This window comes from Dermochelys coriacea, chromosome 7 (assembly GCF_009764565.3).
Source record: "Dermochelys coriacea isolate rDerCor1 chromosome 7, rDerCor1.pri.v4, whole genome shotgun sequence".
Taxonomy (NCBI): Eukaryota; Metazoa; Chordata; order Testudines; family Dermochelyidae; genus Dermochelys; species Dermochelys coriacea.
In genome coordinates, this window is record NC_050074.1 from 112,080,554 (window position 1) to 112,104,709 (window position 24,156).

At 39.1% G+C, this 24,156-nt stretch overlaps 1 protein-coding gene across 4 annotated transcripts in view; it reads left to right on the plus strand.

Moving 5' to 3' along the window:
* The window catches only part of SHTN1 (shootin 1), a 91,434-nt gene that overhangs the window by 58,575 nt on the left and 8,703 nt on the right, over positions 1-24,156 (plus strand). For all 4 annotated transcript variants that reach the window (XR_006282753.1, XR_006282754.1, XM_038411550.2 and 1 more), the window contains 6 exons: positions 4,594-4,690; positions 7,735-7,817; positions 10,389-10,498; positions 15,845-15,898; positions 20,147-20,273; positions 21,130-21,313. Coding sequence is in view for 2 of the 4 variants with exons in the window: in XM_038411550.2 (XP_038267478.1) it covers positions 4,594-4,690; positions 7,735-7,817; positions 10,389-10,498; positions 15,845-15,898; positions 20,147-20,273; positions 21,130-21,313 (655 nt within the window). In the remaining 2 variants the exon portion in view is untranslated. The remainder of the gene's footprint in view (positions 1-4,593; positions 4,691-7,734; positions 7,818-10,388; positions 10,499-15,844; positions 15,899-20,146; positions 20,274-21,129; positions 21,314-24,156) is intronic.

Below are 24,156 nucleotides of genomic sequence, written 5' to 3' on the forward strand. Positions count from 1 at the left end.
CAAGAGTGAGATGGCCTGCCACCCTCCTGTCTGATCACTAAGCAGCATGGTCGGTGGTTGTTCACCTTCCACAGGTATATAAAATGAAATCTTTAGGTAACTCCGAGTCTACAGTACGTAAAGATTCAATGCACTGTTTACATGTGAAAGGATAATCCTTTTAAGTTCAGATGAAACTTATATCTTTCATTGACTCAAAAGACATACCTAAATAGAACATGACAGTCCTGTTAATTCTTTCACAGACATACACACATAATACATCATGGCTTATCATGTAGCACCCCTATTGTACAGATGATGAAGGGGAAAGCTCTCATGTTTCCATATGTGGAAGTTATCAAGCAACTTAGGAAACCACACAAGCATTTAGTAGTCTTGATCTAGCAGTTATCGGTGAATTTGTGGGAATGATTTAACCCTTCAGACTGAGTTGTGAGAAAACAACTCCTGCTGAAGTGAGGTGTTTTTCCTCATATTACAGGCTCTTCTGATACTGACATTTAAAGGGTAAACACTTTATTCAGAACTTGGCACAGGGAATTAACTACATGACTCATGTGGGTTTCAATGGCTGAAATCCTTGGGAATTGTGTGTCTAATTCCCTGTGCATCGTGCTAAACATTTATCCCCTTACTATCTGACTGAAAAAAATTGTCTGGCTTTCTGACTGCTATTTGTCCAGTTTATAGGCTAAACCAAAGCCTCAAGAACACTGACAAAAATCACTTACAGTACATACAGTGTGGAACAAGTACTGTAATTTAGTTATCAAAGTCTTATATGCTAGAATGGTGCCTGACCAGCTTACAACATCATGCCTATTAAAGGCTAAAAACTGTAATTTAACTCTCTTTATTTAAAATTGCCATTTCATAATAAATTCAAAATATAGTTAGCAGCTGGTGAACTACTGTTTAACTATCCAAACACAGCTGGAATGTGTAGATGGAAAATGTCAGGGAGAAAAAGCATACCGATCTGGAAAAAATGTTACAATTTTGTGTGTGTCAGATTAATCATAGACTCATAGAATTTAACTGGAAAGATGTATTAGATCATGCAGTCCATCTCACAATCAATGCAGGATTGTTAGATGCTTGCTTACCATGATAAGCACATATAAGCAGATAAAATTCCCTAGAATATATTTTCTTAGGGCTCGCTTGTTCAGTCTATTTTTAAAAGTCCCAGATAACATGGTTGCCATGGATTTTCTGATAGCCATTCTAAATTTAGTATGTGATTAAGTTTAAAAAACCGAAAACTAAAGAATTCCTTTCCATCCTTTGGTTTTACATCTGTCATATCATTATATTCCATTATCTCCCCTCTGAGTCATTGGTTAGCCAAGCTACACATATTTAGATAGTTTAGTTTTTCCATAAATTTTTAACTTCATTGTTTTTGCTCTTCCCTAAAGAATTAAATAAAAGTTCTAAGATGCTGAGAATTGAACACTTGTGTAAGTTTCCCATCATTACAGTGTGTCTCTGAGAGTGGGGAAATTGAAAATTGATCCCAGCTTCCACCAGATTCTGATTTGGGCACAGTTTTTCATGTGCAATGTGGCTAGAAGGCAGCCAGATGTCCAAAACATGAGATATATGTGGAAATACCATTATTTTGAATGGGGGATTGTGTGTGCTTGTCATATGCAATGCTTTGAAAATGTAATCCAGGCTGTCATCATTATACTGACACTAATAAGGTCATTCTGGCTACTGTTGGGTAGGCATTTTCACTATAAGTTGGATCAGATACTCAACGTTTAATGAATTAAAATTAACAACAAGGGGGAAGGAATGCAAGCCAAAATAGGGAAAGGTCAGGTTAAAGGATATTTAGATAAGTTAGAAGTGCTCAAGTTGGCAGGGCCTGATGAAATTCATCAGAGTACTTAAGGAACTAGCTGAAGCAATCTTGGAACTGATAGCAGTTATCTTTGAGAACTCATGAAGGACAAGTGAGGTGAAGACAGGAGAAGGGCAAACATAGTACCTAATTTTAAAAGGGCGAGCAAAAAGGATCTGGGGAATTCATGACTAGTCAGCTGAACTTTGATACCTGGAAAGACACTGGAACAAATTATTAAGTCATCATTTTGTAAGCATCTGGAGGATAATAGGACTATAAGGAATAGCCAGCATGGATTTGTCAATAACAAATGATGCCAAGCCAATCTAATTTCCTTCTTTGACAGGGTTACTGGCCTAGTGAGTAGGGGGGAAGCAGTAGATGTGATATATCTTGATTGTAGTAAAGCTTCTAACGAAGTCCGTCATGGCATTTTCATTAGCCATTTCATTATTTCAAACTAGGAAGGTGTAGTCTAGATAAAATTATTATAAGATGAGTGCACAACTTTTTGAAAGACCCTACTGTAGTTATCAATGGTTCATTACCAAACTGGGAGGTTGTATCTAGTGGAGTTTCTCATGGGTCAGTCCTAGATCTGGTACTATTCAATATTTTCAATATGAGGTGGATAGGATGCTTATAAAATCTTCAGATGACACCAAGCTGGAAAAGGTAGCAAGCATGTTAAAGGACAAGATAAGAATTAAAAAATACCTTTATAAATTCGAGAGTTGGTCTGAAGTCAACAAGATAAAATTCAATAAATACAACTGCAAAGAACTTCACTTAGGAAGGAAAAATCAAATGCTCAAATACAAAATGGGGAATAACTGGCCAGGTGCTGGTATTGCTGACAAGGATCTAGGTGGTGTTGTGGATCACAAATTGGATATCAGTCAACAATATGATGCAGCTGTGAAAAACAGTATTGTTCTGGGGCGTATTAACAGGAATGTCGTATGTAAGACATGGGAGATATTTGTCCTGCTCTACTCAGCACAGGTGAGCCTCAGCTGGAGTACCATGTCCAGGTCTGCATGCCACACTTTAGGAAAGAGGTGGACAAATTGGAGAGAGTCCCGAGGAGAGCAACAAAAACGATAAAAAATTTATAAAATGTGATCTATGAGGAAAGGTTAAGAAAACTGGGCATCTTTAGTCTTAAGAAAAGAAGACTGGTTGGAAGGGGGACTGATAACAGTCTGCAAATATGTTAAGGGCTATTATAAAGAGAACAGTGATCAATTGTTCTCCATATCCACTGAAGGTAGAACAAGAAGTAACAGACTTAATCATCAGCAAGGGAAATTTTGGTTAGATATTAGGAAAAGGCTAGTTAAGCTCTGGAATAGGCTTCAAAAGGAGGTTGCGGAATCCCCATCGTTGGAGATTTTTAGGAGCAGGTTGGACAAACACCCGTCAGGCATGGCCTAGATTTACTTGGTCCTGCAATGGAGCAGGTGTCTGGATTTGATGACTTCTTGAGGTCCCTTCCAGTCCTATATTGCTGTGATTCTATGGGGAACCCATAACTTGGGCTCTGATTCAGAAAAGCCCTTAAAAACATGCTGAAGTCCCTCCCTGTTCAGGCCTAACTGCTTTCCTGAATCAGAGGCTCAAGCCCAGGCTTAGCTGGAGATACGTGAGTAGCCCTGCTGAAGTCATTTGAATAGTCTTTAGTGTTGGAGAAAATTCTTTGGTGTGGTGAATATTGCACATGATTTTCAGTAAAGATATGCAGGTGCTGTTCTGTACGATAGTAGGTTCTTTATGAATGACTCTACAGAGATTATTTAAGCCTCCCATCACTCATTTACATAAAGCACAAAGTAGATTTGAATGTGCATTCACAGTACTCCTTTTCCCTTTTACATATTTTATTATTAAAAAGGGCACCATCAGCATAAGAATCTCAGATGGGTTTGTAAAGCCACATAAGGGATTTCAGTTAAAATGTAATTAATTTATAATTAATAGGAATTGAGGATCCACTTTGGGAGTTCCACCCAATCCATCTGTCTGAAATTCCCTCTATACTTAGAAGCAGCTGCTAAGATTTATTGTAACTAAATTACATTAGAGAAAAATATATTTTTCCTCTTTTTTTTTCCCCCCCACACTAAGTTCACTTGACAGCACTTATATGTGTGTGTGTGTGTGTGTGTATATAGTCTCTTTCACTGTCTCCTCTTTGTACTGGGGTAGCTTCCCCCATTGATTGTGTAGATCTCTCACATAGCAACGGAAGAGAAAAACATGTTTTAAAGAACATGACTGTAAACCTGCAAAAAATTATCAAAGCGACGCAAGGTAAAGAGTAGAAACTGAAATGATTTTTTTTTAATTGACTAGATTTCCAGTTGATGTGATGTCCCTTTCACAACTAGGAAATGTAGCAGTCATTCTGGTTTCTCCTTAAGGCTCCAATCATTGGTTATGAAGAGTTTAATAATATGCAACTAGGCATTCAATTCTCAGAAGTTGCCTTGATTATAGAAATTGTATGCAGCTAGATCAGTGTTCTTGGTGAAGATGAGTGCAAAAACCACCACTAACCCAGTGTCATAGCAGGTCAGCCATTGAGAAGTGCTGCCATTTTGCTTTTGAATGAATCTGTGGCTTTCTTTACAGGCAAAACTTCTGTTTAGGACTCTGGTTTCAAATCACCCGTTAGCAGATAGGGAACCGCTTTTGCTGAGAACTCATTCTGCTTTTCTGTTGCTCTTATGCAGTTGATGAACTCCAGAAACGAATACACAGGTCAGAAAATCCAGCACCGCCACCTCTGCCCCCACCGCCACCTCCGCTTCCTCCTCCCAATCCAATTCGGTAAGTGTTTGTCCTCCAAGAAGTACTCAAGTTCAGTGGCCTGTTTAGACAGTTTTCAGAGTAGCAGCCGTGTTAGTCTGTATTCGCAAAAAAGAAAAGGAGTACTTGTGGCACCTTACACTAACAAATTTATTTGAGCATAAGCTTTCATGAGCTACAGCTCACTTCATCGGTTGCAACTTATTTAGACAGTGATTTTGAGGGAAGGAGGGGTATCTCTTTGATCTGAATTTGAAAGGTGGTTCTTCCTGTTTATCTGATAGCTGAAGTTATAGACTCCTTTGTGACCTAGAGAAGTGCTTATCTGAATCACTGCTGTTAGGGTATCCTCTGCAAGCAAAAGGGCTGGGTTTGATCCATCTGCCTTTCCATCCAGTGTGGATGATGGAAATAGCTAAATTTGTGGGTTCCCAGGTTTTAGGTAGGATAATCAGCCTTCTCAGCATCCAACAGATTAGACAAGATTTTCATAGTGGCACCCAAATCACACTGAAATTTATTGACAGGTGAGGCACCAATCCAGCAAAGCACTGAACTGCATGATCTTTTAAGTGCTTGAAGAGGCCTACATTAAGACTATTCACATGCTTAAAGTTAAGTATGTGTTCCAGTGCTTTGCTGGATTGCTCAGCTCACTTAGACTCCTGTGAAAATCTCTGCCTAGATGCCTACAATTAGACACCCGAGTAAGTGGATTGATTTTTCAAAACTGCGGAGCACTTGCCATCTGCCAGTGAAGTCATACTTCAGACACATTTTTGAAAATCTTGGCCTTTGCTTTTTGCTGTTAATAGGTTAAGAATGAAATTTTCTGTCCTACTGCACGTATGCAAATCTTGTTAAATTATTGGAATAATGTACAAAAATTCCAATGCTTAGCAATGAAAATTCAACCTGTTCTGTCATTGTTTAGCTGATTCTGTAAAATATACTTTTGAACAGCCGTATTTGGACTCTAGCTGCTTTTACTTTTCATTAGCTCATGTCACTTGTTTAATTCTTTTACACAATCCCAACTACTTTATTCACTTCCATTACAGTTGTATACACATTTGAATAGAATGTTTAGTATGTAAATTCCTCCCATACCAGGAACAAAACTGCACCTCTTGAAAGACAAATTCCATAGCTAATCAGGATGGATGACACAATCCATTTAAATGCCTGAAGTAGCTAAAGCAGAGTAACTTTTACATGTGATCTGAAACTCAGATGAAGGAATTTCAAAAGTGCAGAGTAACTGTCATACACAGCTATCTTTGCAGGACATATTTTATGGATTGCTTTAAAAGTTGGGAGTTAAATACATCAGTATTTTAGGACAGGTTTCTGGATCTTCAGTTCAGTTCTTTTCTTTTCTTTTCTTTTCTTTTCTTTTCTTTTCTTTTCTTTTCTTTTCTTTTCTTTTTTCTTTCATAAGGTGTAGTGATCTGAGATGGTATGGAAAATTTCAAGCCTAGACCTTGGAATTGATGATGAGAGAAACACTGAAGAGTGTCTTAACGTTGGAAGTAGCTAAATTGTGACATGGATTCTTTTTTTTTTTTTGAAGGCTATGATCAATTAAACAGGAATGATTGCAGACAGTCTATTTCATCTTAAGTGTATCATCTACTGTCTGTAGAACCAAAAGAACTTGCATATTATGTAACAGCTCAGATTGCCAGAAAAAAAAATCCGTAATGACAAATAGGGGCAATAAGTGGGATCTTTTCAGAAGTTTGTTTTTAATTTTATACATGCACGCACACACGCTACAGCTGCCATGACAGGTAGTTCAAAGAAAGACGGCAACAACAATGTAAGTATAAGTAGAGTATTCATCATCAACTTACGATTATTAAAATATAAATGGGTATTTCAAAACTTGACATGAACCAGATGTAAATTATTTTATCTTTATAAGGAATCAATATTATTTAATGAAACTGTATTTTTTTGGTCTGGCTGTCTCCTTGACTGGAAAAAAAATGTTATTCTGAAGTATTCTTGGGATGTTTTGTCATAGTATATGAGGAATATACAGATAAAATTTAGCCATAGAAGATTATGTAGCAGTGTAAACATCTCTACAGTGTGGTGTGTTGTTTTTTTATTTTTTGTTTTTTGTTTTTGGTAAAAGAGTACATTGCCAAGTTCAAAGATACAATTTTAAAAGCAAAATTCCCTCTGTGTTGTTGATAACTTAAACTAAAACTGAAAGAGTATTAAAGAGATAATTTTCTCTGAATTGTATAGGGTGGCTGTTTCCTTTTTGCATTTCTCTTTCAATTTGAACAATGAAAATAGACTGATCAGTTTCACATTCTGTTTCTGGTTGGTTTCTAGTTTTTCACTTTTTAGGTTTCATGTGTTAGCATAATGGTGAAGTGCTTGTTTTGCAAACACTACAGAGGAATGTTTTATGTTTTTTTCTAATCAATAGAATTAAACACTTCTGTTGGTCATAAGTTTTGTAAACCTTTATTTTAAAAATAACCCCTAAATTCTGGTGGCATACTTAGCCTTAAGGTATCTATTTCACAGTGCATATCATGGTGGGGTTTTTTATTTAGTTAGTTTGAATAGAACGCATAGACTCTGCTTTTCTTTTGATCTGGTAAATGTAGGCTAACAAATATTCATTGAAAAATGATGGAGTGATATGATCACCCTCTAGCAATGTCCTCTGGAGAATAATGCTTGCCATTAATATGTGCAATTCATTTTTTTTGTTGTGCGGGAGGGCTTTAATTTGTTACGTGTCACAATGCCATGTTACCTTTTAATACTCCGATCTTAAGTGTTCTGCATGATACCTGGCAACAACAAAAGAAAAGTAACTAATATCGTTGTATTTTTAGGGGTGCTTCACCTCTGTCTCTGCATGGAAATGATTAACACCTCTTTTTTGTAAATAGGAGAACTATAAATCAGTGAAGCAAGCATTCAATGCTGGTTCGTTTTACAATATATGACATACGTTCAGGGTCAATGTTAAAAGTATAGATGTTGCTCATAAGAGAAAGCAGTGTGACTGTCTTCATTTTAATTTTCCTGAAAAGGTCCCTTATGTCCATGATTCGTAAGAAGTCTCATCCTAGCAGCAGTGTGAGCAAAAAAGAGAGAGCTCCTCAGCAAGAATCAGGTATGGCTCATCCTATTTCAAGCAACGTGGGACACTTGTTAGAAAATTCAAACAATATTTGTGTGAAATTAAAAAGAAAAATGAAATATAATAGTTTTCAACAACCCACCCATTTTGGAAGCATTCGCCTCTGGCACCAGTTTTAATGCAAAACAGGTTCGTAAAGACTAATGATGGTTACCATCCATTCGTAGTAATAGGATAGTGGCACATGGAGGACTAAATGTGCTAAGTGCTGTGCATACGCATAGTAAGAGATTGTGTCTGTCCTGAAGAACATTCATTATAAGACCCCAGTCCTGTAAACAGTTACACCCAAGCTTAACTTTATGCAGTTATGTGAGTAGTCCCATTAATCCTTGTGCACATAAAGAAAGTGCATAGGTGATTATTTGCGGGATTGTTACTGTTTTCTCATTGTGTGTAATGGTCTGCGGGAATGTGGCCTAAATAGACAAGACAGAGTGAGAGTAAGGAAGTAGTAGTAGTCTCGTTTTACAGATGCGGTAACTGAGGCGCAGAGCCTTTAAGTGATTTGGCCAAGGTCACACAGGAAGTCTGTGGATGTTAGCTGTTTACCAGCCCATGAAAAATGAGAGTGGTGATCTTGGTCCAGTTACTAGTAGAGAAATGACCTTGTAGCTGTATATCTTATAAAAAGCTAATCTTATTTTCCAGCGACTGTTCAATAATGCTAGACCTATGTTGTCTTCGTTTATCATGTTTTTTTAACTTCAAGCATTTTAGATGTTTTGATTATACCTTTTCGTTGACTGTTACCAGCTGTGATTGCAGGAAATACTGTGAATAATGCACCCCATTCTTCCATTATTTATTAGTAAACTTTTTAACAGTTCTGATCTTTCTTCAGTCACACATAAATTGCTTCTTCCCTTACTGGTTGAGTGGTCATAAAAAAGAATAGAAAAGGTCTCTTGCTCTGGTTACTGTATCTGACTTCAGGCTTATTTTTACCCTTGTTAAGGACTTACAATGAGTGGTTCCTATTCCTCACAGCCAGTTAAGCTTTTACATTTGAAACAGACTGTTTGGGAAATTAAAGCCTGGCATTAAATTGATATACATTATAGTAACTACACTTCTGTGGATCTTCAGTGTTACCGGGAGAGAGGGTCTACTTTAAATGCCTGTATATTAGGCACTACAGCAGATTTTAATAGTGTTGACCATATTTCTCCATCTGTCTCTCTCAATTAGGTTGGCCTTTTTTGTATGGTGCAACTACATGGTTTTAGTCATGTCTTCTAGTGCATCAATATGCTAGTATGAAAAGCTCAAATTCATCAGATAGGATTTTCAGTTTTACTTGAACATTTCGCAGGTCTGTGCCAGGTCTGCTTTTGGGTCTCTTGGAAGCCAGATCGCTTGGTGGTATTTAGGTTTTTCATTTTTATATCAATGCCACATTGTTCTATTTTTTTTTCTTTTGAGACTTTTGGGCACAGATTCACAAGATTCTTAAGCATGCCCATAACTTTTAGCACATTGAGTAGCCCCATTGCTTAAGTTAAACATGTGCTTAAGTACCTTGCTGAATCGGGGACTCGATACTGCCTCATCTGTAGGCATCATTGACTTGACCATCTTGACCAACTCTAATGAAGCCAATGGGATTGTTTCCATTTACAGTGGTTTAAGTGAGATCAGAATCTGACCTCCTGATTTAACCAGGGTTGTTAATTTCTTGGGGTCTGAAGACATGCAACTCAACTCCAACTGCTCAGGATCAGGCCCCTGGTTCCAGGTCTGAATTTATATACTGCACTATCTTTTTCTTCTGTTTGTACAGCACCTAGCACAATGGGTCCTAGTCCATGACTGGGGCTCCTAGGTGCTATGATAATACAAATAATAAATAATAATGATCTGTCTGTAACAGGATGGAAAGGTTGAGGGCCAGATCATCAACTTGTGTAAATTGTCATAGTTCAGTTCAAGGCAATGGGGCTGTAACAATTTACACCAACTGAGGAACTGTCTGTAGGATCCTGCGTATGATTGTGAGGTTCCTGAATCACCCTAAATCCAGGTGCTACAACTCTGTAAAAAGATACAAAGTAGATTCTTCTGAGTTCTGCTATCATGTGGATCATGTTATCTCCATCTAGACATACCTTAAAGTGATGTAAGGGGTGCCTCTCTGGGGTACGGGGAGCTAGGGGCTGTGACGGAGGAGCTCCTGTGGGAAAACCCCATGAACAGCCAAGATTTGAGTTAAAAACAAGGTTTATGTTTAAATGTAGTTTTCATTTCCATTAATAATACAGCCAAACTGAAGGAGGATGCAAGTTTGGATTATATATAGTGCGTATATATTCCACCTGCTCACACTGACGAGGAATTTTTTCAGTTATACAGCTATCTGCATCGTACGTTAATTGTTGCTTGATCGTTGATTTTTGTGACTAAATTACTAACTATTTATAACTTGCAGCATGCTGTGAATGTTACTCATTTTTATAATGTATCTCTTTAAAATGAGTGTTTTCTTGATGTTTCTTCCTAATATCTAGTATCTTTAACCTGACATGATCTATGCCTTATGAACAGGGGAAGAAGTAGGAGACCTGAAGAGACAAGCAGTTGAAGAAATGATGGATAGAATTAAAAAGGGAGTTCACCTAAGGCCAGTTAATCAGTCAAGCAGACCTAAGACAAAGGTTTGGAATAATTATACATTGATTTCTTTGTGTGTTTAGACTTACACTGGGGGAAGCCTGGTACCGTAATGTATGCTGAAATACATAATACATTTATCAGAGCACAATTTTGGGGTTTTTTTTTCCTTTTCCTTTGCTGCTTGTTTGACTAGAATAAGGTAAAGTTGTGGGTTTAGTTGTTAGACTATACACCATTCAGCCTAAGAGATTGAAGGAGCAGAAAATATTTGAGAGAAGGTACATAAATAAGGCAGGTTTCAGAGTAGCAGCCGTGTTAGTCTGTAATAGCAAAAAAGAAAAGGAGTACTTGTGGCACCTTAGAGACTAACAAAGGCAGTGATTCCCAAACAAGATGTGTTTTTAAAAAGTAAATCTAAAAGAGCTATTCCTGAATCACAGAAATTAGAGATGGAATAGCTACTTTGTCTCTCTGCTAGTGCAAGATTTGCTCTGACAGTTTATTCTCCAGAGTTTTGTCTAGTACAGTTTTAAATGACTCAAGCAAAGGCTCAGTTCCTTAGAAAGCCTATTTCTGCATTCTAGCAGACCTCAAGTTTATGAATTCTTCCCCCCCCCGATAGTCTTCAAATGTTATACGCTTGCTATGCCTTCCTCTATGCCCAGGTGTACACATGTACACACTCAAGCCTGAGTTTTCAAAAGTGACCAGTTACTTTTGTGTGCCTCAGTCGCTAGGTTCCCGAATTGAGCACCCAAAATCATGAGTCACTTCTGAAGATAGAGGCCTTAGTCGTCATGTAATCCAGCTATAAATATTGTGCTATTTTTATCTTCATGTTATTCCTCCAGCCCTTAAATCATTTTTGTTGATCCTCTTTGAACTTTCTCAAATTCTTAATGTCTTTTTGTATTTGAAGTATCAAGAAAGGTCTCGGGTGCATTTGCCTTGATACAGAGAGAAACTAAAAGAGAGCACCTTCTCAAGCCTAACAATACAATAGAGGCCACGCTTTTAGAATTCCTAAGCAAACATAACTATTAAGAAACTGAACAAAAATAACAATCTGAAAAGGAATGTGATTGGATTATTTAAAGGGAACGTTCTAAAAGACTTGATCCTTAAACAACACAGACTCGTGTACTTTCCATCTCATCAGTATTTCTTTTCTTTCCCCTTATGCAAGACACAGCAGTAATGTGTGAACCTGCCTGCAGCAAAGTGTTGTTTAATGTCTGCATTAAAGCTTGAAATAGCCTGTACACAAAAGTAAGATAATGGGATAGTGTTTTTCAAGTGTTTATATTTAAGCTAAGTAAATCTTCTCTTGATTAAAGTAGCAATTATCTTAAGAAAATAAATGAAAAGTTAGCCCTGTGCCAAAAAGTAAAGCTTTTTCACCACTGTGAAAGTTTGATCCTAGAAATGCTGATAGTCTTGCCAGCTGTTGTGATTTTGTCACAGTTCATGTGATTCTTGGTGTTTTTTTCATAAAGCTGCAGCTGCCAGAGTCATGTGATTATGTGAGACTCTGATGTTTTGTTTTGGGTTTTTTTTTAGAAAGTACATTTCTAATCCTTATGGTTGCGGAGGTGACCTTGAAAATATAATCCCAAGTGAAACAGAGAAGCTCAGAAACTAGATGACAAATACAATGCATCCAAGATGCCTCAACATTTTTAAGCCAAACATTTTAAAAAGATCTCTCATGATTTTTTTTTTTAAGACCTTACTCATGATTTTTGAATAATTGGGTTGACAATTCTGCGCTTATGCAAACGAGTAACTTGGAACACAGTGGGACTACTAATGTGAGAAGTTCTTTGTGGCCATAAGTGTTTGCAGGACGATCAGACCTCAGAGTGTTTATTAAGATAAAGGCCCAGATCCTTCACGTTCTTACCTCCAGCCTTAGCTCAAAGAGTTTTCTGGTGACATCAGAATTCCAGCTTTCATTAAAAGAAATTATATTTCTAGTCTTCATGTTGTAAAGAAAAGCATGGAAGCATTACCTAGGTGTAACCAATACAGTGATGTCTGAAGGCACAGGAGCTGTTAGAGACTCGAAAGAAGATGTCTGAGCCCACACCCATCACCAATGCAGATCAAGCTCCCTGCTTGGCTGTGGCCCTGCTGCCCCTTTATGGGGTTTGAGGGACCCTGTGACACTTTCCTCAGGGCACCCAGAACCATTAGCCTCTGTGTTACCCCTCTGCCTCAACAAGGGAGAGCTTTGCTGGAGCTTAGACTGTGTGTCAGTTCCCTGCCACGCCACTCTGTCTGCCTCATAAACAAAACCCTCGATACTCTGCCAGGCTAATCCTTGCCTTGCAGGTAACTATCAGTGAACTCCAGTTCCTCAGGTCCCCAGAGATGTCCAGTCCCTCTCCCTGGATGCTCACAGTCAAGTTTGCCTCCAAAGACACAGTGCACACACTAGCCTGTTAGGCTAGCTGAGGACTCACTCTTCTCTTCAATATAAGAGCACTCAGATGTGTATAGTGAAACAAAGAAGTTTATTTACAGAGAACAGATTTAAGTGATACTTTGTAACTATATCTATCTCTTCTTTCTCTTGCTAACAAAACACACTTTCTAGTGGCTAAATCTTAATCTTAGCAAGTTACAATCTTTGCCTAAGCAGTTTTCTTCGTCACATCAGGTTACCAGCATCTCCAGCCCTCCAGATTAGAGGATTCAACATTCATAGAATCAGAAGGTGCTGTCCCCTTTATCCCCTATGTGATGGATAACTAAAATGTCTTTTTGTTCCTCTTCATATTTCCTTGCCTCAAGAGCCAGGAAGACTTGCTGGGAGTATAGACTCCGTGCCCCAGAGTGCTTATAAATTTTGTCTGCTGCTTGTTAGCGTGATTGCTTAATTTAACTTGTATGTAAATATACTTTCATCATCTTCTGCCTGTAATCAAGCCCGTGAGACAGGTAAATCCACAGTCCTTTGTCTAGGACCAGCATGATTTATGCACTCTCTCTCAAAAACATTTTAAGAACGTATTCCCAGCACACATACATGATTCTCTTTGAGATATGTATGGATTAGGTACATGCAATGTATTCCTGACCAGCACATCACCAGTTTACATATAATACCGTACAAGATATCTTTTGGATACATATTATGACTGTCAAGCTGTCTGGAGTCAACCTCAGGGCAAACTATCAAGAAGCAAGGCATAAATCCCAAATTGGTAGTGAGTCCTATAGATAGATAGATTTTCCCCAACCAAGTAACAAGTGTTAATTCTTCAAGCACAATAACAGTCTAATGATGCAGTCACAGAAAGTCCCCTTAGGTACTCTGGTCCATCTTGCCACCCAAGCAAACTTGCCTTTGTGAAAGATGGTCCCTTACACCAAAATCACAATATTCCGGTTACTCCCAGTCCCAAAGGACCAGTCGCTTACCCTAGGTCAGTTGCATCTTAGACCTCACACCAAAGACAACACTTGTAGCCAATCCTATAATAAACTTAACTAAAGATTTATTAACAAAGAAAAAGAAATGAGTTATTTACAAGGTTAAAGCAGGTAAACATAATGAGTTACAGTTTTAGGTTCCAGAACATCATGGAAGCTGCTGTGATATGCAAGTTTTCTATGTCCTTTAGTGCCAACCCAAGCTTAGCAGTTTGGGGCTCCCTTTCCATCTCCAAATTCCAAGCAGCACAGTTCCTTCTGGCCAAGGATTTTTATTTCCTGCCCCCAGAGTTCAAACTCATGGGACAAGTATTTGCACCTGTCTCCTCTTCATGGGTATGTGTGGGGCAATCAGCAAAGTCTTTATTTCACAATGGCTCATTTGGTTTCAGTGGCGCTTCTTGTGTGCGGGACCAGCATTTTACATTAATGCTCCTTTCCTGTTTGGTTAGTTACCCAGTTACGGAGCTGTATAATGCGAACACTCGATATAACTTTATACCATGGGATACAGATGTTATAAGTGAGATCAATACATCCAATATCCTATGAGCATTGAATAAAGTCTAATCATATTTTTATAAATGTAACATCTGTTTTAACAATGCTAATATACAGGTGAGCCATGCTGGTTTCCAGCTATGCAGTTCTCAGTGTTCACTGAGACCTAGGGGCCTTGGCATGAGCTGGCACCGGGTCTGCCAGAGTCAGAGTGACAACAGAGATGGTGTCAGGGCTGATATGAGTTACAGGATAATGAGCCCTCTGTCAGACCTATATGTAGAGGTATGCCTGGGGCCCTGCATTGGATAGCAGTTGGATCTGTTGTTCCATTTTGCTCCCATTTTGCTGAGGGGATTAAAATAGTTAAGGTAGTCAGATTTATGCTCCTTGAAAGGAAAAGAGCCGAAATTAGTATCCTAGAGAACCTTATGAATATTTATTGTAAATAAATAAATAAATAACCCAAACCCTAACACTCGGAAATATTTCAAGGGGTAGATGCTACTCAGTTAATAGACCCTAACCTGCTGATTTTGTTCTGCTGTGTCTGAATGAAAGCTGACATTTTACTGCTGCTTTCCAGCAGTCCTGATCCTGAGAAGAGCAGGGAACCCGCATCTCCCAATGAGTGCACTGGGCCCAATCCTGCAGGATGCTGAGCACCAGCCACTCCCATAATGGCACCCAGAGTTGTCACCAGGGCAGTGTGAGACAGCCTGGAAAAGGGTGGGGACATTGCAAGTGGCTGTAGAGAGAGGGGTTCTATGATGATGTGGCACTGGTGTGGCATAAGCAATAGTCTGTCTTAATATGAACAGTATGGGGCAGAGGACAGAGCAAGAAAACTCCCCCTGCACCTTCTTGTATTGCTGCCTGGTTGCCATTCACAGTAGCTCTCTCTAAATTCCCATGTTCCCTTCTCCACACCCCCACTGGGAGGAAGATTCTGAGATGGGAAAGAAGGCTGCTGAAGGTATGTCCCCTCACCTGTCCCCTTCCACATCTGTCCTGCCTCTAGTGGTATGGGAGAGGTGGGGATGCCACTAAAAGTAGGGAACCAAGATCAGCAGTAGTAAAAAGGGAATTTTATTTGAACTCCCTGGTTCTGTTGCATTCATTTTTATTTAATGTTTTTATGCTAAAACATTAATATTCAAATTTACTAAAGTACACTTTTTAGAATTCAAGTTACTTAATTTTCTCCTTCATTCCTAGTTAATATCTTTCCAAGCATTGGAATATTTTCAGAAATACTAGCATTTTAAATATCCCAGTGCTGTCCTTTGAGGGGTGGTGAGTTAATACATTTACATAGGCCTTGCCAACAAATTGCAGATTCATGTGGTGTTTGTCCTAAAATACAATACAAAATAAAAACACAAGTCTTCCACAGTCAGTATTTGCAGAATCAGATTTGATGATGTGTGTGTTTTGTTTAATTACAGCCGGAAGCACCAAAAGCCTCTGATAGTGCGGTGAAAGAACTAAAGGGAATACTGGTAAGAACACATTTATGTTCTGTTGCTCTTTTTTCATGTGAGATGAGAGGACTTTTTGAGGATGGTTGGATGGATATAAATAGAGCCATAGAGAGAGTTCTCTGACTCCTTCTTTCCTGATATCTGAATAGATATCTAAAGACCCAGAACTCTTATCTCTCTATCTGTATTTATTGATATAAATATATACAAATTTATATATATAGTTACATATATGTATTGAATTGTCACTAAGTAAAGCATTCATATTCGATATTTTGCTCAGCTTTAACAAACTGTGCTCAGTTTATTTCTGTTTTGTAATGTAATTACACTGTACTTTGTACATGTTCAGTAGCTGCTTCTCCTGAATAAGATGCTTAAATTGTATAGAATAAGAGTCAAATCAGCATAGCTTCTCCTACTTGGCTTCTCTAGTCCTGAGAGTTAAAAGTTGAGGTGTCACTTCAGCACATGCATAGAGTGAAGTCCTGTCCTCATTGAAGCCAATGGGAGTTTTGCAATAGATTTCAGTGAGCCCATGGTTTTATCCATAATATGTTAATATTATTGCACACATGCTCAATAGGCAATGTTGCAGTTACTAACAATCAATGCTAGGATTTACATAACCTTTATTAATATATACTATAGTATTGTACAGCAATGGTCCAAAATACGACAGCTGACCGCATTGCTACTGCAGTGTTAAGGGCCATTATTATGGTATTTTAAAACAGGGAATGATATTTTATGCCACCATCTTTGGCTTACCTGGTTACTCTCTCTTCTAGTTCAGAAGATTGAGTTCAAGCCCCGCAGTGGGATGTGCTGAGAAAGGGGAATTTGCAGCAAGGGTGGCAATCTTGGGGTAATATTAAACTGGAGGTAGTTCTGTCCATCTTTGGCAGAAATTATTCTTTAACTGTAAGTTAAAGATCCAGTGGCACCTTTGTGAAGCGACTGGAGGATCACCCTGATGTCCTGACTAGCGTTCCATCTGTTAGGAGCTAACTTCTGTTGTCCAAGGCTTCGAGTGAACTTTTGCAGTGTACATAATGACTATTCCATTTGCTGTTAAGGGCCGGTTCTTTATGGCAAAGGACACAGTGAGTTCAGTCATGGATTTCAATCTGAGCAAGAGGAGACCCATGATCACTGTGCTATCAGTATCTAGCTCAATGCTTTTTGTAATCTTTGGGATATTTAGAGTATGAGAGGTGTTATATAAACTAAATTCTAGTCTATTCTTGAGACTAATTATACACAGTCAGATGACAAACATGCGGGTGGGTACTGAAGAAATAAATACTTACGTGTTTGTTGTTACTGTGCTAATTGTGCATTCCATGCAGACCTCCATATAATTGTTATAAACACATTTATATTCATTCTGTAAATTGCAGAGTTCAAGGAAAGCAACTCAGTTATTTGGTTTACTTTTAGGTCTGTAACATTAGTACAATGCTGAGGAATATTACTTATTAATAACGCCCCAGCTCAGTTAATTTCAGAATAGCTACAAAGTAAAATATTTTAACTTATTGAGGAAAAAGCTATTTTGATGGAGTCCTGGAAATAGTGCTGCCTCTGTGACTTATAAGCTGCTGTTTGATTTTGCAATCTAATGCCCCCATTCATGAGAATACATGTACAACACTGTATCTTGTATCTCTTCACTGATTACTCTCTGCAGAAATATACCACTTCTGGAGTCCAAACTTTTCCTGGCAGCCAAAACAATAAGTAACAGTTGCTCATGAATGTTGGAACTCTGTAGGAAGGCAATACCGTATCAGAAAATAGTGCCAATGGAGCAATTGATCCATAGAAGACAGTGTATAGGACTGAGCTGAAGATACCAGTGGTGTGATATCTCAGACCAGCAAGCAACCAACTCAATGTCCATAAGCTCAACTGGTTACCAGTGAGTTACACAACGCAGGGCCTAGAAACAGATGATATTGGTCATGTTGTCCCAGAGATTAGAGCCAGGTAACTCCACTTCCACAATATTCTCTTGTGGACTCCCACGAGACTAATTGTCTGCCCATGTCTCTTTAAAAGGATACATGATGCCTTTAGGGAGGAATTGTGAGATGCTATGAAGTTATCAACTTCAATGTGAATCTCATGACAATGCAAGACTGGGCTTGTCTGACAACAGGTCCAAGACTTTGCATTCATACAGGAGGATATCTGTATGACCACAGGTCTCAAGGACTTCGTACACTCACTCTTTTGGCCTGGCTTTCTCACAGACACAACTAGAATTAGCAAAAGAGGGAGAAGCAAGAAGAGGAACGAAAGGAAGGTAAAGACAATCAGGAGAAAAAAGAGAGAAGGAATTTGGAAGAGAAGAGAAGAAGGAAATGGGGAAGGGGGAGAGTACCCCAAACTCCATCAGAAGGAAGTAGGGAAAAAATTAAGACCATTGCGGTCGGTGAATTTCTTTTTAACTCTGTGGGAGGCATTGAGATACTACAATGAGAGGGGTGTAGTTATAAACATCTGGAAAGAATACACGTGTTCTTGTAACCTTATTTCTTGTCACGTGTGTAATATTGCGAGGAATAAGCTGGATTGCCGTGATTTAATAATAATTTTTGACAACTAATTCCCACTTAGTAACACAGTTCAACAGTGAATAAATACATTTTGCTGCTTTCATGCAAATGAGCTTTATATCATTATGGGTAAACCTAGTGTATTAGATGATTACTCACAACTCTCTTTGAGTGTATCCACCACTTCTGAGAATCAAGCCCATGTACCATATGAAAGATTCTGTCCATAAGGAGGTTGTTGGCACGGTTGGGTTTTTTTTTTTATTTTATTTTATTTTAAATATTAGTCTTCAGATTTTTTTGACACAGCATTTTGGACCTAGCCTGAGCTGAGCTGGGATACACCGCTGAAAACCTGCTGTGTGGGTCTCTAAATGTGTGTTTTGCAACTGCCAGCAAACGGGCTTTACAAGGCTCACAAACAACAGTGAGGCTCAGAGAGAGAGAGAGAAAGCAATAAATACGCATCCCAAATTTTGAGCTGTATTTATAAACATCTAGGGCAATTTTACAGTCAATTTGGTATTTGACAAGGTGGCAGTGTAACTCCTGCCAGACTGGAGGAGCATGCTGAGCATGCTTTGTGCCAGTTAAAATTCCAGTGGCAGCATTTTTAGAGGTTTTGGCTTAGGAAGACTTTTTCTTAGGAGGGCTGTAAAATCAGACCCTGCCTTTTGGCCTAAGCCAGAGGCTACAAAAATGTTAGCCTCAGTATATGGCAGCGATGACGTTGGTCTGTATTCTGTGTATGCTAAAAGGAAGCTGTAACCAGAGATCTGATTCTGCCACCAAAAGATAGTCAGGCCTATGAAAATACTTGAGTTTTTAGTGGGCATTGAAGGATTTGCGAGATCAGCATGAGCATAGGGGGTATTTCTTTTGGTAAATTAAATGAACCTGCTGTAACCTTGGTTAGTAGGGCAGTTTTGCACACTGATTTGTAAGATACTGTGTGTCACCTATAAATAAACTTCATTTAGAAAAGGTAGCATACTATAGGAGTCAATTAAATGTTTCATTGGCTTTCAGCTAATAGAGAAGGTTTGTTAGTAACAAGATATTCCTCTTGTAAAATCTTAAGCTCCTCACAGCTTTAACAGGGGGGGAGTATTCCAGTATTTGTGTAAATAGTTGAGTTTGTTCCAGTAATGATATTTAGCATTTACATAGCGCTTTAGAAATAATCCACCAGATTTATCCACTCAGAGCTAGTTTGATTCCTTGCTACAGAGTGGGATTCACCAGGAAAGGGCATTGTTAGCTTGATGTCAGGTCTTCATGGAGTCTGTGCTAAATTACCTAGACATAATCTGTCCCTCGCCAGCACTGCCCCCTTTTTGGCCAGCCCAGGTCCCTTGCAGGCTTCCCCACAGATGGAATTTTCCACTGCCTGGGGCCTCCTCTGTGCTAATTATGGGTCAGTAAGCCTCACAAACGCTCTGTAATCATGGTTCTCCCCATTTTACTGATAGGTAAATTGAGGTAGAAAGGTTAAGTGACCTGCCAGTGTCCCAGAGAGACTCTGTGATAGTATTAGAATCAGGAGTTCTTGGTTCATAGTGCTGACCGAGCAGAACTGTTACTTACTTAATCTAAAATGGTAACACTTACCATCTCCAATACCTGTTTCACTTGTTTGACCTTATCTACTGTTTTGGAAGAGCCTGTGTTCTGATGACCCTTTGTATATTTCTTACTACAGGAAACACTCAACAAATCCACCAGTTCAAGAAGTTTAAAATCTCTTGAAACAGACACAGAGAACAATGAAACTGAGTTGGAAAGAATTTTACGGCGCAGGAAGGTGACAGCTGAGCAAGACAGCAGTAGTAAGTTGGCTCGATCCCTTCATAGACCTACTGTTGAGTTTCATAGAACTTGCATTAAAACTATTTAAAGCCAAATTCCTCTGTCTTTAAGACCTTTCCAGGTTCACCCAATGTTATTTGGGAGAGCTCTAATTGCTTCCCAACTGATCCACTTCCCCTTAATAGCTGCACTCTGCCATCATGATTTTCTCTAGCATAAGTATCGGGGTAGCCGTGTTAGTCTGTATCGACAAAAACAACAAGGAGTCCGGTGGCACCTTTAAGACTAACAGATTTATTTTGTGTCTCAGTGCTCTCCGCCCATCCTTGTAAACCTTCTGCTCCCGAGTTCAGACAGCATTACTGAAGTCCTTGGACTGACTTTGCTGCTCTGTGCTTCCTGCAAAGGTGTGTTTCATAAACTAATGTAAAATAGGGGAATGATAGTTTACAGCTGCCATCTTGAATTCACTCCCTCTGAAGAACAAGTACTTGTGGCAGCTTTTAATGGTTTTAAAGCTTTGTTCAAATATCCTTTTATAGCAGAAAAGAGAAACATTAACACCTTCAATATACTCACCAGTCCACGCTTCTCAGCTGAGTGAATTCACACAGCAGCTGGGGTTCTGTAGTTCCTATGGGACCCTTTGAAATCCTAGGCTTGGCTGCACTGAGCCATGGCATTTTGACACTGTAGAGAGAGAGGGGCTGATTCTAAATGGAATGCATTTCAGCACTTTCCATGAATTAGAAGCTACTCTTTTTAAGGAACAGATTTGACCTACCTAATTGACTGGAATTACATTGGGCTGATCTGTGATTCAATACCCATGACAAGCAGGGGTAACAAAAATGCTAAACTCTGTTTGGGTTTTAGGTCTGGCTGGAGTCTTGGCCACATCAGAATCCAAATCCATGCCAGTGTTAGGTTCAGAATCCGGTACTACACAAACAGCATTGAACAAGAAAACTCTGGAGGCAGAACTCAGTTCCAAAACACCTGAGTTGGGCGAAGGGTCTCTTCAAATGAAGGGAAGCACAAGTTCTAAGGTTACATTTCGGTAAGTAATGCTATTTATGGACATCCAGTCAGATGTTATTGCCAAACCTATCTCACTGGTGTATATTAATGCCATTTACATCGCTTTGTTAATCAGAAAAGTGTGCAATATGCAACTGTCCATACAAGTTATCACTCAGTCCCGCTTGGAGATTGAACTCTCCATTATAACAAGGCTCTTCTCACCCTAGAGTCAATGAATCTACTGCCCAGAGATATTCAGGATCTCTCGCTACAAAAAGATAGTGGGACTTTTGGAGGAATACTTGCGGTATTTTCCCCATTCTCAATAAAGAGGAGGGGATATAGGTGGGCCGTGTATTCTTGATTTTAAAAAACAGCCAGTTTGTAAATCCAACATTAGTATTAAATAAACCTGACCAATTGAAAAGTGTTTGTTTTGGTTTTTGCCCCCTATGGACCAAAAGGAATGCACATTTTCACAATCTCAAAATAACATTTAACAGCAGGAAATGGAAATGTCAAACTATCCGGAAGTCACAGGAGTTAGATGCTGAAAGAAAATGTAGAATCAGATACTATTTTGGCACAACAGACAGAGGATTCTTTTGGTACAACAGATTGAAGCTTCAAAGTTCCATTTAAGGATCAAAGAGTTAATCCTGCTTCAGAAATATACATTTCAGACAGATCCGGTTGAGGATCGGTTTGTTTTATAACAATGCAAACCTCTTTTTGAAATTAGTCTGCAGATTTGCTTTAGTTCTCTTGCCAGGATGTTTGTCAGGTAGTCTGTCACTTAAAGAAAAAGGAAATAGGTGAGACAAATCAGATCAGCAGAATATTATAATCATGGTTAATTAAACCTCTGATTTCCTGTTCCATCAGTAGAAAAAGAACACCTATTCTCATAGGTCTTCATTGCTTAGTTCAAAGGGGAGAATCGGGACAAATGAACTGGAAATTCAATTCAGATATATTTTTTGTGAACTTATATTTGCTTTATACTCTTGTTGGTGCTTTCATCTCTTTCTGTCTCTCTCTCTTTGTTTTGTTTTTATTTAATGAAAGGCCTTATATCCTTTCTGTGCCTTATAGTTTTATTTAATCCCAATAGAATTTTAAAAGCAAATTTCACTCTCCAATCAGGTGTCTTCCTCTGCTGAAATATATTCAAAAAGGGTCCTTAAAAGAAATATGATCTATACTTACCCTTTATCTTTCTGATTTTAAATTTAACAATTAATTTGACCTCCACAATGTAGCTGTGGTTTTTTTTTGTTGTGGTTGTTTTTTTTAACCAATACCTTGATACAGAGGCAATTCGGTAGAGGAGAGTTAGTTTCTGAGAAACACTGCGTTGTTAGTCTATATAGATATTTACCATTTTGAACAGATAATCAGAAAATTCTGTGACTCTTACCACTTTTTGTCTACCTTTTATTCCCCCCAAACTAAGTGGAAATTACATTTGCAAGAAAGGAAATGAAATAATTGCAGGCCCAAGGTCTTGCAGAATGCGTGGTGAATTGACAGTGAAAAGGATCTTGTGTTGACAGTCACAGTTGTTACGTGCTATAAAAGCATATGTGAAGCTTAATTTATTTTGCAGCTTGCCTATTCTGTGGGAACCTAAAAGACGCATTTAATTTTAATCTATCTGTTAATGCACCAATACAAATGCTGTGGGCAAGGTTCTCTAGTGAGGTATGCTGTTCCATTGGTGTAAACTGGCCTAACTGGGGGGGAAACCATCCCAAAGCTATTGTCAAGCAGGATCCTCCAATGGAATATAGATGGTGTAGGGACTCTGGTGCCGTTTCTCCTTTGTACTGCTGCGCTGGGAGGGAAAAGAGGACCTGGCCAGGATGCCTTGCATCATATTGATACCCAACTGCATTTTTGGTCAGTTGGGGTTGATCGCAGCCAGGATTCATTGGAGTAGCCCCTAGGCCAGGGGTTGGCAACCTTTGGCACACGGCCCCTCAGGGAAATCCACTGGCAGGCCGGGATGGTTTGTTTACTTCAGCGTCCACAGGTTCGGCCAATCGCAGCTCCCACTAGCCGCAGTTCGCTGTTCCAGGCCAATGGGAGTTGCGGGAAGCGGCGGCCAGCACATCCCTCAGTCCACGCCGCTTCCCGCAGCCCCCATTGGCCTGGAACGGCAAACCGCAGCCAGTGGGAGCTGCGATTGGCCGAATCTGCAAACGCAGCAGGTAAACAAACCGTCCCTGCCCGCCGGTGGTTTCCTGATGGGCCTCATGCCAAAGGTTGCCGATCCCTGCCCTAGGCACTAATGTATGTTGCTTTGGAAGGAGGACTGAACTCAGGGCAAAATCATTTTGATGAACACAGCTGACAACTTGAAACTGTAATTAAGCAGCATCCTAGATTTATTTCATGGTTAACCAGGCTGGTAAGAAACAAACACTCTGCTTTGACCAGACACCTAAGCAAGAGGTACAAGCAAATTATTAACTGTCACTCTCCTTCTTCCCGCCCAAGATAAGGGGCTTTATCCATCTCATTACCATTTACATTTCTTTAAACCCTGACAAAGGTTTGACCTTTATTATTGTTTTCGGTGGTTTGTCAGACCACCTACAGTGCACCCTGCCATGCAAGAGTACAGGTTCCCTAATTACAGGAACACTTTTCCCATGTAATCTGTTTTTCTTTGGTTTGCTCTAACTTTAAATGTAAAGATCTACAGCATCCCTATTGAAAAATCAAGTAAATAGTCCTGCATGATGTATTGCTTTTTGCTTTATTGTCAGTCTTCTGTAGCCCATTGTCTGAGTGGTATGTAAAGAATGTTAGCTAATATTAAAGGCGCAATTCTGCAATATTTACTCATGCTGAGTAGCTTTTACTCATGTGAGT